Source organism: Diadema antillarum, unplaced genomic scaffold, assembly GCF_040938485.1.
Source record: "Diadema antillarum isolate AM-2024a unplaced genomic scaffold, OU_Dant_1.0 seq00001158_RagTag, whole genome shotgun sequence".
In the NCBI taxonomy this organism is placed as follows: Eukaryota; Metazoa; Echinodermata; class Echinoidea; order Diadematoida; family Diadematidae; genus Diadema; species Diadema antillarum.
In genome coordinates, this window is record NW_027271968.1 from 200379 (window position 1) to 218655 (window position 18277).

The 18277-nt window shown below is 40.6% G+C and overlaps 1 protein-coding gene across 1 annotated transcript in view; it reads left to right on the forward strand.

Moving 5' to 3' along the window:
* The window catches only part of LOC139744316 (exosome complex exonuclease RRP44-like), a 218268-nt gene that overhangs the window by 163237 nt on the left and 36754 nt on the right, over window positions 1–18277 (forward strand). Inside the window, exons 20-21 of the mRNA XM_071654761.1 lie at window positions 936–1097; window positions 2471–2593. Coding sequence (XP_071510862.1) covers window positions 936–1097; window positions 2471–2593 — 285 coding nt within the window. The remainder of the gene's footprint in view (window positions 1–935; window positions 1098–2470; window positions 2594–18277) is intronic.

The following is an 18277-nucleotide window of genomic DNA, read 5'->3' on the forward strand; positions in this document are numbered from 1 at the left end:
AGCAGCACAATTTTGCAACTCTTAAAGTTTTGTGACATCTTTCTGTGGAAGATTACAAAACAACAAATTTGAAAAATCCAGCCAAGAAGAAATCAAAGCATGAATAAGAATCTCGGCTGCGGATTTAGACAAAAATTTTGTTATGAAACTTAGATTATGCAACTGATGTCTAGCATTCCATTGCACTTGAGTAATATGACTTCAAAATTATATTTCCTGATCAAATATAATACCTAAAATGCAGGCTGGTTTTGATGGAATAATACAAGTGCTACCAATATGGACATGACATGATTGATAGCGACCTTACTTAGCATGTGCTTTGAACCCAATAACAAAAACTCAAATTTATCATCATTCAGGTGAAGGCCTTTGGATGCAAGCCAGACTTTCAGGTCTTGCAAACATGCTTCAAGTTTTGCAATTGAGGATGACAGTGAAGACACAGTAACTTTAAAAAACAGATAAAGTTTATATCGTCTGCATAACAATGATAACCAAGATAATGTTTGTGAAATACCGATTGTTTGCATACATGTATACAGAGAAAAAAAGCAGCAGGCCTCCAACAGAACCCTGGGGTAACCAAACTTCATAATAGTTTTACCAGAGATAGAATTTCAACATTTGGATTCCAGTTGTGTATATATTCCAGGTGTGTATATATGTTGGATAAAGCCAGGACAAGCATTTCTGTTGTCAAAAAAATAATAATAATAATAATAAATAAATGGAAAAAAAAACTTCCGCCCTGTAAGCTCTGCATACGATATGAATATATAAACAAAAACGTCTAATATGAGCTCTTGTTAGATTTACAATATGTGATCTTGATATGATATGTTTGTGTTACTTTTTTTTTTTTACTAAGTGTACATCTACACAATCCTTGAAAAGTATGTTGTTTTTATCCATCTTCCCCTCTTTCCCTCCAGATATTTTTCAAGGACAGAGTTGTAGACGAGGATGGGTACGTGATAGCTGTCAGGAAAAATGCCTTGCAGATCTTCATCCCTAAGTTTGGTTTGGAGGGTACACTCTATGTACAAAAGATAGAGGATGGAGTCAAGACTAGTCTCTTCACGTACAATGATGAGGTAGGAATTGTCGCTCAATTTTCCCAGCCCTTCTTTCCCCTCTGAATAGGAATTGGGATCTCTCAAGCTGCCCAAACAATGTGTAGTAATTTTCAGATGATTTTAGAGAGTATATCATAATCTTGTAATTGTATCCCAAAGTATTTTTGTACTAGAGGATACTTTGGATTCAGAAGTGTTACGCCACTGACACCTTGTGATGTGTGCGCAATACTGAATAAATTTGTTGAGAAACATGGCCAGTCTTGCATGTACACAAAATGTGATGCACTTGTAGCGTAACGCTGCTGAATCCAAAGTGTTCTCCAGTACCACATGCCAGGGTATAAAATGAAAGTAGACTTGACAAAATATATGCAATTCAGGTGTAGCATTAAAATGTCTAGCTGCCAATTACTTTTGGTGGTAATGCCCTTGCTTGTTCCATTCTTATCCACAAAAAGGTGTATTTCATAGGGTCTACTTGTGTCCACTGTATTAGCCACATTTCTTGGCAGATTTTGTGCAAGTTTTGTACAGATATTAGCAGCAATCTAAACCGCTATATTTTTGGTGATGCTTCCCCAAATGTTCCACCTTTTACAGGGTCAAAAGTGACCACCAGGTTATATTTTGTGTGTATGTGTCTGTGTGTGTGTGTATGTGTGTACACCTTGCCATGCACATTTCTTGATCAATTTCTTCAAAACTGGAACGGAGGTGCATCATAGTGAAACTTAGACTGACTAGACTAGACTAGACACTGAAGGTGTTATCTGTAGGTGGAGTGCACTAAAGAAAATGCGTGTGTACATGTGTACAAGACACATACAGTTTGCGTCGCATAGAGCTTTACAATCTTCAAACATGATCGCCGGGGCGAAGTAAAAAGCTTTACCTGATGAGATTTCGCTTTACCTCGCTATAATGGGTTTGATAAACTATGTTTTTCTTTGCTTGGAAATCACAAAAAATATCTCGTTATAGCAGTTATTTCATAACAGCCAATCTCGCCATAAGAGTAGCGTTTTACATAGACTTGTGTGGAAGGAAATTTGGGACCTTGAAAGTTTCCTTGTAATAACCAATATCTCGTTATAGTAATGTATGTTATATCGAGTTTCCCTGTATTTAGCATTAGTCTGCCATCATCACAAGTGAATTTTGTATTCTTTCAATTAATGATGATATCGTAATTATATAGTAGTTATCATCATCCTTAGCATTATAAGCATAAATTTTCTTAGTTTGGTTTTTATTTAAGGTCATTTATTTCCTTGTTTCTATCCTTTATCTTTATTCTTATTTGGGAAATCATCTAAAGTGGTTTTGAGGTGGCGATGTCATCCTACAGTAGATGTAATAACGTGGATTTGATGGATGTTCTCTTTCAGGAGCCAAGTCAGAATGTTGGAGACGTGAAGCTGCGTGCATTTGATCATGTGACAGTCCAGATCAGCATGGAGGCAACCAGCATCCAACACCAGAAACTGGCTCTGAAGCTTGTCTCTCCACACGTAAGACCCACTCCACCTTGACCATCACCCCTTGCCCCACACATGTCTGCCCATCTCCACCCTAACCTCATATGTCTGTCAGCATGTTTAATTTGCCATTAGAGGAATATTTGGGGAGTTGCAAAGTCTTGTGCCTGTCTCAGTGAGGGTCTTGTTTGCATTTGGACTAATGATTTTGTGCCAAGTTTTTTCAATTGCAACTGAATTGACAAATTGTCCTTCATCAAAATAAAGAAACACTGATTATTCTGCATTTTAGTCGTACCCATGATAAAAATCATGGGCGTACATACATTCGACTTGAACCAATGACCTTCTTATTGCTAGACGGGCATCATATCCACTAGACTATTGAGCTTTCCCCTGATATCCTTGCTCTCTCCTGTGGGTTTATTGCCCAAGACAAGAAATTTGTTCCCTGAACATTGTCCCATTGTTGTTGTAAGGTCTGTTATAACAAAGCCTTTTGACAAGGCCTCCAGCCTGAAAATGATACTAACTGCAAGGGAATGAGTAAATGCAAGGTCGGGTGGCGCAGCTAAAGAGGCCTTTTTAAACCTGACATAAATTTCTTATCTTGAGTCTTGTTTCTCGCCAATTCTGCTACCAAAAAGGTAGCGAATCAACGACCGCAGTTCTCGCAAAGATGTCGCATTTAATGAATATGCATAAGTATGCATGTCAGCGGCTTGCTCATTTGTATCCAGCTTGCGCTGGCCTGCGGTAGTTGCCTGCGTTACCTGTGTTGACATTATTAGCCATCATTAGCATACCAACTGCTGTCTGACTCATGAATACATGAATAATTCATACTGGCGTACGTCAGGTTTAAAAAAGCCTCGTGGTTGTGATACTCAGTGTCGCATTAACCCGTTTCTCACAATGCTTGGTGTGGCGAGTTAGTCTCATTCCTCAGCTACGAGGCCTTTGCAAAAGGCTAGTTGTAACATGGTATGAGTCCTAATCTGGGTCCCGTTTCATAAAACCTGTTTTTAGTAACAACTGCCACATTTCTATGACAAATTTGCTCTAAGCCAGTCAGATGCAAGGATTTCAGTAGCTTAAGATAACTATCATATTGAGCTACTTTTTGTTTACTTTTTTGTGGCGATATGTGGAGATGTGCTTATTTTGTCATGCTGTTTGTTATAATCTTCACTAACAGTTTAACTGACAAATTAATTGCTTGCATTCTTTGTAATAGTTTCAGTCTCTTTGTCAGTGAGTCATGTCCCTTTACATTCTTTCTAGCCAATAGTCTTTCCTTCACCTTTTGCATGCAGATACTGTAAAACATGATATATTTGCGGCATGAAAATTTTGCGAATTGGAGCCGATGGCCTTTCTCGCAGCATGAAATTTTCGTGAATTGCCACCGGCAACCAATGCATATTGTGTAGGAAAGAACTTTCGTGCGCATTTTAATTTTGCGAATGTTGGCGCTCGCGAAATTTGTGAAATAAAAATGCTCGTGACGTAATTTAGGGGCCGACGTACTTTACTCTTTCCAAAGAGGGATCCAAAGCGCGCATAAAATCCCGGTGCAATCCGGAAATACCAAAAGTCACATGATGAGAAGTCACGATATTTCTGTAATTTGGGTTTACACTCGCTAAACTTCGCCTCAAACCTCACAAAGTTTTAAGAAATCACACTCCGGCTAGTGATTTTTCTTGCGATGTTTCGAGGGTGTTTGGGTGCAGTTGCTTAGCAACTTGCACCCAAATTTCAAGATTTTAGAAAAATCACAAAATTTCCAAACAAGCGTAAATCCCCCTATACTGGGACAGGACTGTGTTCTTTTTCAAGCTGCACAGTGATGGCCATGGAAACTGGCCACTAAAAGCTGAACAATGCTCTCACAAACTCTTAAGTTTTTCCCCTTACACCACCTCCTCTTCCTCTTTCCCCTCTCTCTCCTTGTCCTCCCATTCCTTGACCTCCTCTACCCCTTCTCACCCTTCCACCTCCCCTCCTCAACCTCCTCAATAATCCTCTTCCTCCTCTCCCATCTCTTCTTTCTCTCCTCTTCCTCCTTTTTCATCTTGTCTTCCTACTCCTTTTCTTCCTCATTTTTTCCTCTCCTTGTCTCCCCCTCTCCCTCCAAATCGTCCTCTTTTAGAGTTTCTGCTCCTCATTCATGTCACATCTTCTTCCTTCACCTCTTTCTTATCTTGTCCTACCTCCCATACTTACAGATATTGGTAATTGTGTAATTTTGTGAACACCCATAATGCCATTTTGCTTATATAATTCTCATCTGTTTTTGACATGGGAAAGTGGATCTGAAAGACAACATTTTGAGCATTTCCACCCAAATTTTCTTCAAGGGGGATTGATTCTTGACTCGTAGAGTGTATAACTGACATGACTGAGTAAATGACACAATTATTTATAGAGACCTCTGGATGATTATAGAATGATAAATAGCTGTAATTTAAAAGTAACAGCCATGTAGGTATCCTCTAGCCAACCTCCTGGGAGGCCTGAGAAAATGATTGCTGGGCAGATGAACGTGAGTGGGGTTGCTGGGGTGTGAGACTCACGCCATAGGAGACTAGGGCTGTGTTTATCTAAAAACTTTCTGAGGCAGAATCACGATCCTAAACGCGTTTGAGGCATTTTCAGGGGTTAGATAAATGCAACTGTGTTTTCAAACGCATTTAGAGACACCGTTTTGAAACGCCTTTCGAAGGGCGTTTTGAAACACGTTTGAAACCACGATTGCCATTCTGTGAGTAGATAAATGCAATGCCATTTTGAAACGCGTTTATATCTCAAGGTCAAATCCCAGCTGTTTCCTGTTGTGCTCTCTACCCATTATTTGTGTGTGACTGAGGAGGCATGTTTGGTGGAATGCAGTTGACCTTTACTTCCCAGGTCAAACGGCGTAAAGCAGCTGCGCAGTGACACCACTGGAATCGCGATTGTATGATGGTTAGATAAACGCGGCTCCCCAAGAATCGCGTTTCAAACCACGTTTGGAAACACCGTTCTAAACGCATTTTGAAACGTGATTCTCTCTCTCAAGTTTAGATAAACGAAGCCTTGATAGATCTGTACTTGTAGCCTGTTCTGTATTTCCATAGTCTGTCTCTTCCATCCTTTTATTCTCCACTTTTGATAGAAGGGACACAACATGAGATTTGTGCTATAAATGCATAATATGCATGGAGTATAGATACTCCACAGCCTGATATAAGCTTGATCATTTTATATTTTTATACCTCCAGTGTAGCTGGAGGCATAATGTTTTCGGGTTGTCCGTCTGTCCGTTCGTCCTTCCATCCGTAATCAATTTTGTGGATAGCATAGTGTCTTAATGAAACTTGGCATATGAATGCATGAGTGGATGAAGTTGTGCCTATTAACTTTTGGGTGCACATGCTCAGGTCAGTTCCTCAAAATTTCGCTATTTACCCATATCTATGCAATGCCTAAAGGTATTTTCTTGAAACTTAGTGTATTCATGTATTACCAGAACGAGTCCGATAAAGGGAAGATAGTCCAAGACAGTCACATGGTTCAACAAGTTGTACGCAAGTGATTGCATCAGGTTTTGTTTGGAATACAGTAGCGATCGAGAGTGCTATTTTCCGTATATGGGAGTGGTTTCAGAGCCTCAGCAGCTTCTAGGACCTCGGCTGCATTGTAACCGCTGCAGGATTAGAGAAGCAGGTTTTTGCCAACCCGGAAGTTATCACTGAACATCATTGCCAGCAAATACAAACAAACCAACTGTCGTGACACACCTTACCACCAATCATGTTTGCTGTTGTGAAAGAAATTTGTATCGGAGGGAAACTCAGTTACCCTGGGAATTGAGCCAGGTGGAGCTGCTTGGGCCAAACCATCCCAAGCAGTACAGTGTATAAACAGACAAGAGACTACTTTTTGAGCAGACTTTTGAACCTTAAGGAGGCTCTGAAACCTACCAGCATGCACTATATAGTGTATTCTATGCTGTCACTTTTCACTCTTTGGTAAAAATCTCAGTGAACTCTTTGAACTCGCAAACGACATGGTTGAATCGTGAAGAGTATAGACTGGCAGTACGTACAGTGCAATAATTGTGCTGATGATTAGTTGAATTTTGCGTGTAACATATAACAACGGAACTGAATTCATATTCATAAGTAAGCATGCATACTGTCTTTGAATTTTTGTGCTCATGGGAAGCACAGCAGGCTGATGCGATTGAGGGGGGGGGGGGGGGGTGGTAACTCTGGCCTCGTACGTAACCGTAAAGTCATGCGCAATATAAGAGGGATATTATGGGGCTCTATTAATCTGAACAGACAGACCATGGTATTATAGTTGGTATGATTTTGTAATTGTACTCTGTGTATTCACAGAAGAGAAATGAAGAAAGGACAAATGATAGCTAATCTGCTGGTAGTACTAGTAGGAATGTGTGTGTGTGTGTGTGTGTGTGTGTGTGTGTTTGTGTGTGTGTGTATGTGATATGTTCATAGAATATTGAAAAATCTAGCTGGAATAGAGGCTGAGTTAGACAATTACATGAATGTTCTCAAAGCTGGCAGCTGAGTAAGTTTTAAGATACAAAGGGAGGTGTCTGTCACGTTGTGGGCTCTTTGTATTTGACCATTTTTTTTTTCTCTGTCAAAAGAAAATTTGGTCATTGTAAGTTACTGCCACCACCCAAGGCTATTTTATCGGTGCAGACTGGAAAAAAAAAAATCACAGGGAGTGTTGTGAGTTGACATGAAATTACTGGATGTGAATGTGATGTCTGCAGTGGAGATGAGGATTGGAAACTAATGCCTTTATCCACAGATGTCTGCCCAGTTCCAGGCCTCCCTCCCATAGTGCCTCAGCCTCTTTTCTTGCATAGATAATGAGACTGCACTCTCCTGGCAGTCTTCACTGTGGGACAAAATTGACATCTTTCTCACCTGCATGCTCTCCCTATCTGGGACAGACATCAAACTGGGGGATTCCAGTGGTGATGTTATCTGTTCAGAATGATATGATTCAACACCATAGCCTGAGGTACAAGCATACCCTGGGTTTATGGCATTGTGTAATATTATCCCATCTTGTGTTGGTAAGAATCTCTAAGATGTACATGTACAGTTATACACACCAATATTATGGCAGCTAAATTTCAGCAATCAGCAATAACAATCTCAATATCATTCTTCCCTGTATTACAATGATACTTGTATACACTCATAATTCTTATGCCTTGGCCACAAAGTGTCGCTGGAGGCATTACATTTGCGGGTCATCCATCCGCCCATTCATCCTTCAGTCCTTCCGTAATTGATTTTGTAGACAGTGTTATTTGGCACATGTATGTATGAGTGGACGAAGCTGTGCCTATCAACTTGTTGGCGCTCATGCACAAAGTCAAAGTCCATAGGTCAAGGTCAATTACTAAAATATCAATATTTCCCCCATATGTTAACAATGCCTGAAGGTATTTTCATGAAACATAAGGGCTTTTTACACTTGTAAATTTTTGCTTAGCCCCGGACCAACGGTGGGGCTAAGGGGGGGCCTTAGCCCCACCGTTGGTACGGGACTATCCTTAGCCCACTTTCTGTTTACACTCGTTTTTGCCAAAATGGGCTAGCCCCACCGATAGTACAGTACTATCTGGCCCTGCAAAATAGCAGGGGTTAGCACCGCAATTGCGGTGCCAAGCAAGTGAGTGTAAACAGAACGAAAAAATAATCCTGGGCTAAGCGACGGAGACGAAGTCCGACCCTCACTGACCAATCAGAAACGAGGTAATCAAGTGCTGCTGGTGCGTGCGTGTACGTGCACAGTACACAGCGTCATTATGAATATTCATGTGGTTTGGAAAGTCCGGGGCTAAGAAATACGAGTGTAAAAAGGTCAGTTTTCTCCTTAGCCCCGGACAAGAGATAGTACGGGACTAATTGGCGAGTGTAAAAACCTGGAAAAATTGGTACGGGACTAACGATAGTCCTGGGTCAGAGAAAGTCCGGGGTTAAGAAACACAAGTGTAAAAAGCCCTATAGTGTCTATATGTATTACCCGGTATAGATTCTCCAGAAAAAGTTGTAGGCCGTGGATCAAAGGTCAAGTGAAAAATGCTAAAATTTCACTTTTTTCTCGATATTTCAGAAATGGCTACAGGTATCTTCATGAAACATAGTAGGCCTACATAATCATGCATGTGTACTGCCTGAAAATGATTCTCTTTAGAAGTTTTGGGTCATGAGGTCAAAGGTCAAGGGTCAGGTTACTATGCTAGAATCACACTTCTTAATGGTGAAATTACACTATTTTCTTCATACAGAGATGTACCTTAGAAATGACTTAATGTATGCACTTTATTCAACTTATATGTACTGCACAGTAATTTTGTAGGGAAAGATTTGGGCCATGGGGTCAAAGGTCAAGAGAAAATGAAAAAATTTCACTGTTTTTATCTATGTTTTGCTAATAGTTCAAAGTATTGTCATGAAAATTAGTGTATACAGATAGTGATTACATTGTATTTGCCAATGGTATCAAACCATTGTGCGAACACAACAATGTGCAAAAATACCTCTTTAATAAGAGGGCCTAGCATATTGAGAAGGAAGAAAATGGCCGAATGTTTTTGGAGATGCAACGTCTCAAATTAGAAGAAGCATGTAGGCTATTAAAAACGGCATTCCGCCGGCATTCCGCTTAGTTTTACCATCCAAAAATGAAATGCCCTTCTCTACTTCTGTCTTCTGCCGCCACTCGAAAATCAATAATCACTGCAGATCCAGTATCCAGTCGATATTCTCTGACATAATTCATTCAAATTCAACAAACAAGTTAGTGTGTTGCGTAAGGAAATGTTACACCCTAAAAACAGTGAGCAGTGAGATGACAAGTAACAATACGCAGTACAGGTGTAGACTGTACAGTGCATATATTGTATAGGATACTACCACAACACGCAAGATGCACCAACGCTGTGAATGCAGAGCAGGTGTGTGACCATTTAAAGGCATACAATTGTGGCGAGTGGTTTGTGCGGCACGGAGACGAACGCAACACACTGCCTCCTCCATTCTGTATCAAATGTCGTGACACCGAATGAGAATAGTGCTGGCTCAATGGGTCAGCGAACATCACTCTAGACTACAAGAATTCTGTGCTACAAATCTCCTGACCCAAAATGGCTGTCCGAGCGAGCCACGAGAGCTTCTGAATGGACGCACACTCTCAGTGCGCATGTGCATGAAGAGAGGCCAAAAGAGCCACGCGTCTTCTTGCCTCTCTCCTCCAATCACTGCAGCTCGCGGTCACAATGTTTGTGTATGATGTGTACACACACAGGCACACACACACACGTGTCTCAGTGGCAGCATTGTCCCACACGTTTATGGATATATAGCACCGAGTCTGGCATTGCGCAATTGCATGCACAAACTTCGGCCGTTCAGAGTTTACGTACCATTAGGGATGACGATCGTCCGACTTTAAATAACACGGGCGAAATCTCCCAACAATTGAAGACTTCCGGTACACCACGAATTTCGTTAATTACCCGCTGTTTTTCTACTGAAAATCGTCCTCGGCATCACCGCGCACTGACCGCCTCAAAAGGTGGACGACGGAGCACCTCGCATCACTGCCTATCACCGCGAATCACCTTGCATAGCCTCATATCACCTCAAATTTTTGTCACTCTGTAGAAACACGCTCTCTGAGCTCACCCCTGCTCAGCATTTCCCCTAGTCTTGTACACGATGTTGCAGACCCATTGAAACTGCAGTATTTGCCATGTAGATTTGAAAGTTAGTGACTAGCCAACACATCAGCTGTGGTCAGGCTGTCTAGGCACTGGCCAGACTTTGAAGGTTTCCTTGCCCCTGTTTGATGTGTACTGTGTTTACTAGCATTTGTTCTTATAGCAGCATCACTGTACAAGATTGTTAATGTGATGACAAATGGGAAGCATCATATTCTTTATAAAGATACATGTTTACATTAGACCTGTAAATTATTTGGTTGTGAAGATTTTATCTTTATTTTCCCAAGACACAAACAGAAGAACTGTTATCGAGAAGAAAAAAAAAGAAAATAGAGAGGAATTGTCATTTATTACAGTTGAGCTCTTTTTTTTAATGACAACAGAGAAATGCTTACATCTTGGCTTTCACCCAAGACTATCTGAGGGATCTGTGTTTTGTTGGGAGATTGTGTGGGGGGGGGGGGGGGGAGAAAAAACTAGGATTTGACCTAGTTTGCATGTAAATCCATACACACATTATGAAGAATATCCTATTTCACATGTACAAGAGCATTCAGGTGGAAGCCTAGTCTGTCGTAGTGGCAAAGGCTTCTATTTGTGAAAAAGGCACAGAGGTATCTACATTGCTCAGCTGTGCTAGATGAGTCAGACAACTCACTACACGGAAAAAGTGATGGTTTTCTTGGAGCCTGTGGAGCCTGCAGGCTGCATTATGTCTTTGTGACTGAAAAAAAAAATGCATACATTGGGATCCTTAGGATCATGGAGCTCCATGCTAGGATGATAACAACTCATGCCATGTTTATTGGATACCCCGTTCAACGTCCCCTGACTAGGAGAATCTCCAGAGTGTTTACCTCAGAGGATGGGGACTCTAAACGGACAAGGCACAAAGTGCAAAGCATGAGTCTGGAGTGAGTCTGGTGTGAATGTTGTGCTAGACAGCCTAGACAAGTGTAGCACAACCTTTAGAGATAACATGTTTCCTGCAGACAGAGGGACTCTTACCTCAGGCTCACTTCAGACTCACTCCAGACTACAGAATCACTCTTTGCCCTGTCATTTACTGTCTCATCAGGCATCTGAGGTAAACATGTGGGCATGACCTCCAAAGGTCATGCAGCGTTTTGGCTGTCTAGCATGACATTTACCTCTGATTCATACCAGACTCACTCCAGACTCATGCTTTTGTGCGTTGTGCACTATCCTCATCCATGGTAAATACAGCATGACCTCCAGAGGTTGTGCTGTATCAACCACGGACTTAACGAGAACTAGATTCGAGAATTTGTCAAGCCTGACAAATTAGGTGATCCGATGTATCCGGAAAATGCAGTGTTATGAGCCCCGACCAAGACTCAGATGACCCTATCTGCTACATGAAAAAACCGAGGGCGCATTCATGATTGCCCAGAGTCTCAGCTACAACATATCAAAATCTGGGAGAAATTCTTCGAAGGATAAGTGAACTAGTGCTCGATAAAGACAGTCATGTCAATTTTCATTTCCAGAAAAAATGCCCTCCCCTAGAGATAACATGTCATAACAATGATGCTGAAAGAAGTACATTTGACCTTTGACCCCACTTTGCACAGCCAAGATGGTATCTGAGCAAAAAGTGTTTATTTTGTGAAATAATTCTTGGAACGTGGTCTTTACGTGTGAAAAATATGGGAAAGATAAGACATGTATTCTACAAGATACAGGATGAAACATTTTTTACCTTTTACCCTAATTTACCTACACAAGACGGTGTCTAATGAAGTAATTGTTATTTTATGAAATGATTTACGTGACATGGGCTAAACATGTGCAAAATATGGGGGTGAAAGGGCTTGTTTTTTGAGCTATTGCAAAGAAAGTCACAGAAAGAAAGACATATATCCCGACATTGAAGCTAAGCATCAATTTCAACCTGTTTTTTGGACGTAATCCCAACTTCCAATAAAAAAATGGAGGATATAGTAACGATAGCCCAGAGTCTCAGCTACAACGTATTAAAATCTGGGAGAAATTTACCGAAGGATAAGTGAGCTAGTGCTCGATAAAGACAGTCAGGACATTTTTCATTTCCAGAAAAAATGCACTCCCATAGAGATAATACCTCATTTGCACAGCCAAAATGGCGTCCGACCAAAGCGTCATTATTTTACAAAATGATCCATCTATAGACGTCCATGTGTGTGCAAAATATGGCGGTGATACCATATACACTAATGAGATTACAGAATGAAGTATATTTAACTTTTGACCCCACTTTACACAGCCAAGATGGCATCTGAGCAAAAAGTTGTTATTTTGTGAAATGATTCTTGCTACTTGGTCATTACGTGTGCAAAATGTGGGAAAGATAGGACATGTATTCACCAAGATACAGGATTAAACACGTTTGACCTTTGACCCTAATTTACCTAACTAAGATGGTGTAGGAGGAAGTAGTTGTTATTTTATGAAATGATGTTTGTGACATGAACTAAACATGTGCAAAATATGGGGTTGGTAGGACTTGTTGTTCTTGACTTATTGCACAGAAAGTAGAAGAAAGAAAGAAAAATAAATTAAAAAAGTTAAGGTGTTGTATAGAAATTTGAAGGAGAAACATAAAAGGATCAGAAAAAGATAAAGTTAGGAAGGGAGTTTAAGACTTACTGAAGAAATAGAAAAAATATAAGGGTTTTAAAAAAGCAATAGAATTGGCAGGGGCGAGCCTTGAACATGGGACCTTTAGGTTAAATGTCCGATGCGCTATCCACTGACCTATTTCATCCCCCATAGGCTGTGTGTATTAAGCAAAATGTTGCTACATTGAAGCCAAGTGCCAATTTCAACCAAGTTTTTCGACGTGATCCTGATGTTGTATGAAAAAATGGAGGGCACAGTAACGATAGCCCAAAGTCTCAACTACAACATATTAAAATCTGGGAGAAGTGAGCTAGTGCTCGATAAAGACAGTCATGTCAATTTTCATTTCCAGAAAAAATGCACTCCCATAGAGATAACACGCAAACTGGTCAAATTTGACAAGGTTTCTTTCAATTGATTTTTACAAGATGATGATGTCATCCAATCAAATTTTTGAGGGTACGCACTTAAAAGAGCATTTAACAAGCTACGACATACTGAAATCTGGTGAAAATCAGCAAAGGATAAGTAAGAAAGGCTTGAATGAAATTGAAATTTGATGACGTCATTTTGAAAATTTACCTTTTTTATTTCATTTAGGATATTGATACCTTTTAATCACTTTGCTAGCATCGCCTACTCATGAAATGACATGTACAACTCATCAGCTTTCAGAATATGTAAAGAAAATGGGGGTCACCGTCCAACCTGACGAGTAAAATCAGATTTAAAATTGGCGATTTTTTTGCATAGTTGAACTGTATATTGCCATTGACGCGCGCGGAATTTCACTTTTTGACGGGCCTGTATGAAGTCATATTGAGTCGGATTGACTTGAAACTTGGTAGAATTATTCCTTGGCATTTAAGACATCCGATCCATGAAACGGGGAATTTCTATTGCATCCGAGCTGCACGTGCGTGTCCGTCAATTTTTTTCAATTTTTCAAAAAATGCTCCAAATGATCTGAAACATGTGCAAAAAAATTTTGAGTTTGAATGGAGCATGTCAACATTTCAACGTGCGCGTACACATACATTTTTGGTGTAGAGATACATTTTGAGAATATGAGTGATAAGAGCTTTATTTGAGCTATATGAGACGTAAATTTCATTGAGAAAGTCCATTCAATTATTGAGATATGAACGAAAATGTGATTTTAGATAATGAAGTCATATTGACGTCATGGCCGACCAATCACAATGATACATTAGATCTGTCGTCTTTGGGACATGATACATACACTGTATATGGTAAGTTTGAAATTGATAGTTGAAGAACTTTTCGAATTAACCTCTACACAACATTTGAGGAGAAATAAAGAAGAAGAAGAAGAAGAACAAAGAATCTGTACAGAAACAGAAGGTGATCCGAGAGGATACTCGGATCACCTGATTCTTACCATTTGCATGGTAAACGCAGCACAAAATTCTGGTGACCTGCGCTGCCTCAGTGTGAGTGCACATACAGTATGTGCACACTGAAATTGTCTGCCTCTCGAGAGAATTGCATGGCCACTGGTTTCCATAGTAATGTATGCTGACTTAATGCTAGAGGACCAGGAAAACTAAATCAGGGTCTCGCTCACCCCCCCCCCCCCCCCTTCCTGGTTACAGTTCTGCCACTTACTTATGTCTAGCACGTCCTCCAGAGGTTCCTTAGCCAATAGAATCATGGAGCTCCATGATAGGATGCAGAAGCACTCACTAACTAGGTTTCTTCACAACGAAGGAGAAGGAGAAGGCTCATTAGGTGATCCGAGTATCCTCTCGGATCACCTTCTGTATCTGTCCTGATTCTTTCTTCTTCTTTTTTAGCTCACCTGAGCCAAAGGCTCAAGTGAGCTATTGCGATCGCCCTTCGTCCGGCGTGCGGCGTGCGTCGTCTGTCGTGCGTCGTGCGTAAACTTTTCACATTTTCATCTTCTTCTTGAAAACCCCAAGACCGATTTTCATCAAACTTGGCAGGTAGCATCCCTAGGGGGTTAGGAACTCAATTTGTTCAAATGGGCACCATGCCCCACCCAGGGGGCCCCCAGGGGGAGCCAAAACCCCCCAAAATTAAGGAATCTGTAAAAATCTTCTTCTCTAGAACCAGAAGTGATAGAGCTAAGTTAATACTATGAGTTAGTACATTGATGACTGTAGTTTCAAGTTTGTTCATGGCAGAATCAGGGTGCCCCCCTTGGGACCCAGGGGAGGGGGGGGGGGGGGTGAGGAGGGGTCCTAATGGGGCCTAAATTGTACATTTTTATCTTCTTCTTGAGAACCCCATGACCCATTTTCACCAAACTTGGCAGGTAGCATCCCTAGGGGGTTAGGATCTCAATTTGTTAAAATGGGCACCATGCCCCACCCAGGGGGCCCCCAGGGGGGCCCAAATTCCCAAAATGAAGGAATCTTTAAAAATCTTCTCTAGAATCAGAAGTTATAGAGCTGAGATAATACTATGAGTGAGTACATTAATGACTGTAGTTTCAAGTTTGTTCATAGGAGATCCAGGGGTGCCCCTCTTGGGGGCAGGGGAGGGGGGGGGGGGGGAGGGTCAAACTTGGCAGGTAGCATCCCTAGGGGGTCAGGATCTCAATTTATCAAAATGGGTACCATGCCCCACCCAGAGGGCCCCAGGGGGCCCCAATCCCCCCCAAATTAAGGAATCTTAAAAAAATTGGGCCCTTATTGTACATTTTCATCTTCTACTTGAGAATGCCTGGTCAAATTTTGGTAGAGCTGTGAATAATTTAGATTAGTGGCTGCGTGAAAGGTGAACTTGCGATACTCAGGTGAGCGCTAGACCCGCGGGTCTCTTGTCTTCTTTCTCCTCAAAAGTTGTGCAGAGGTTAGCTCAGAAAGTCCTCTTCCTATCAATTTCAAAATTATACCATATATGTATCATGTCCCAAAGACGACAGATCTAATAAAATCAGAGTGATCAGTTGACCGTGACATCACTATGACATCATTATATGAAAACACATTCTCATTCATATCTCATTAGTCGAATGGAATTTTTCAATGAAATTTACATCACATATATTTCAGGTCAAGCGAATTCTACTCATATTCTCAAAATTCATATCTACCCTTAAGACGCGCGCGTTGAAATATTTACATGCTCCAATCGAGCTCAAAATTTTTTTGCACACGTTTCAGACCATTTGGAGCATTTTTTGAAAAAAATTGGATGGACGCGTGGAATTCTATGGAAGGGAATTTTTCTAGATGTGTAAATTGACATGATTGCCTTTATCGAGCACTAGCTCACTTACCCTTCGCTGAATTTCTCTCAGATTTTAATATGTTGTAGCTGAGACTTTGCTCTATCGTGTGTTTGCCCTTCGTTTTTTTATACGATATTGGGATCACGTTAAAAAAATTGGTTAAAATTAAAGATTATCTTCGATGTATTGAGATATTTCTTTCTTCCTGCAACTTTCTTTGCAATAACTCAAGAAAAACATATTTTGGACATGTTTAGTCAATGTGAAGTACATTATTTCATAAAATAGCAACTACTTGATCGTACACCATCTTTGGTATGTAAATTAGGGTCAAAGGTCATAAATGATTCATCCTGTATCTTGGTGAATACCTGTCCTATCTTTGCCATATTTTGCACACGTATAGACGATGTCGCAATATCATTTCACAAAATAACCACTTTTTCCTCAGATGCCATCTTGTCTGTGCAAAGGTGGGTCAAAGGTCAAATATACTTCATTCTGTATCTTTGTTATAGTGTATACGGAATTTGGTACCAAAGATGGCAGATCTGACTCCCTTTACTAAATGAGAATCCAATTATCACACGGCCAATGTCTCGTAACACAGATGAAACCTGTATGGTCATGCCTATTGCGATCAGGACTCGAATCATTGATTTCCAAATAGATGGGATCACCTTAATTTGTCAGTGTTGGCAAATTACAATCTCTAGTTAGACATTTGATTCTGCATGCAGCAATGTGGGGATGTCGTTATACTCCAAGTTGCAGCATTGTATAGTGCCACTTTTTTCTTTTAAAGATGTGCAGTAACCAGTGCACCAGGCAGGCAAAGTTGAGCTATTAGTGATGCAGTCCCGGTTTCAGTTCTTTCCTGTTTGACATGTTTAACATAATGTCAACAATAATGATTATTTTTCTCACATTTTTTTCAAAAGATGTTATTATGGTTTTGGATAGTTGATTATGATTACTGATGTTCTTATATGAACTGATAATGCATAGTACAGTGATACTGATGCTACTAATACCATATTAACATTGCCCTTGGATTTAAGCTGGGAGTGATGCGAGATGGTGTCCCGCACTGGTCTAGTATCAGTCAAGGCTTAAATTGTGTTCACATTGGGCTCACTGGTCATGCACCAACAGCATATTTGCATGTTCCTATTGAGGCAAGTAAACACCGGTTAAAATCACATACATGCAATTGTGGAATAGACGGAATGTTAACATTACGTCGACGAAATGATCATTTCGTTAACAAAATGGTCATGTGCTGAGGGACACATGCATGCACTGCCCACTCTGCCACTGTAGCAGCAGGGCATTAGCATCGTACTCTTTGGTATTGTAATCACAGAGAGAAAGGGGGAAAAAAAGAAATTATAGGATTTATATATTTAAATTATTGCTGTGTTAAGATTACAAACAACAAGATCTTCTTGCATAAAGCATCATTTTGCAGCCATTTTTGGTAACCCAGGGTACAGTGGGTTAAAAGAAAATGTGATAATTCAACAAAAGGATGGTATTTTCAGTTAGTACCCCAAGCACCAAATGCTGCATCATTTAGGAAGGGCACACAATTTGTTGGAAATGACATCAGATCTTATCACTGGGGCTAGCGAAGCATCAGTGCACACACTGAGCATCCTATTTTTCTAATCCATTCACATTTCGCTATTACTGTCTATCTGTGAATGATGTGAATGGATGATGCATCAATGTGATCAGACAAATATAATGACACAAGGAGGGGGGGGAGGCACTCAGAAACAGCACGATAATGAAATGCAAAAGCATGAAGGGCTGTGTGAAGGGTTAGTCATTGTCTGTGACCATGAGCCATGAACCACATGGCCACGTTGTTCAATGTGTCGTTCTGATGCCATTCACAGGATGAGTCAGCCAGACAATTATGATGAACACATGTACAGAGAAAGGGAGAGATGGGGGTGGGTGTCATAGATGCCTGAATTTCAAAGAGACCCAGCATGAGATTTTCAACTGACTTATGTTGGACATGTGTGAAGATGCGATTACAGGACTCATGGTGAGCAAATAACTGCATTACTCATATAATCCTTTCCCTTAACCTACATCAAAT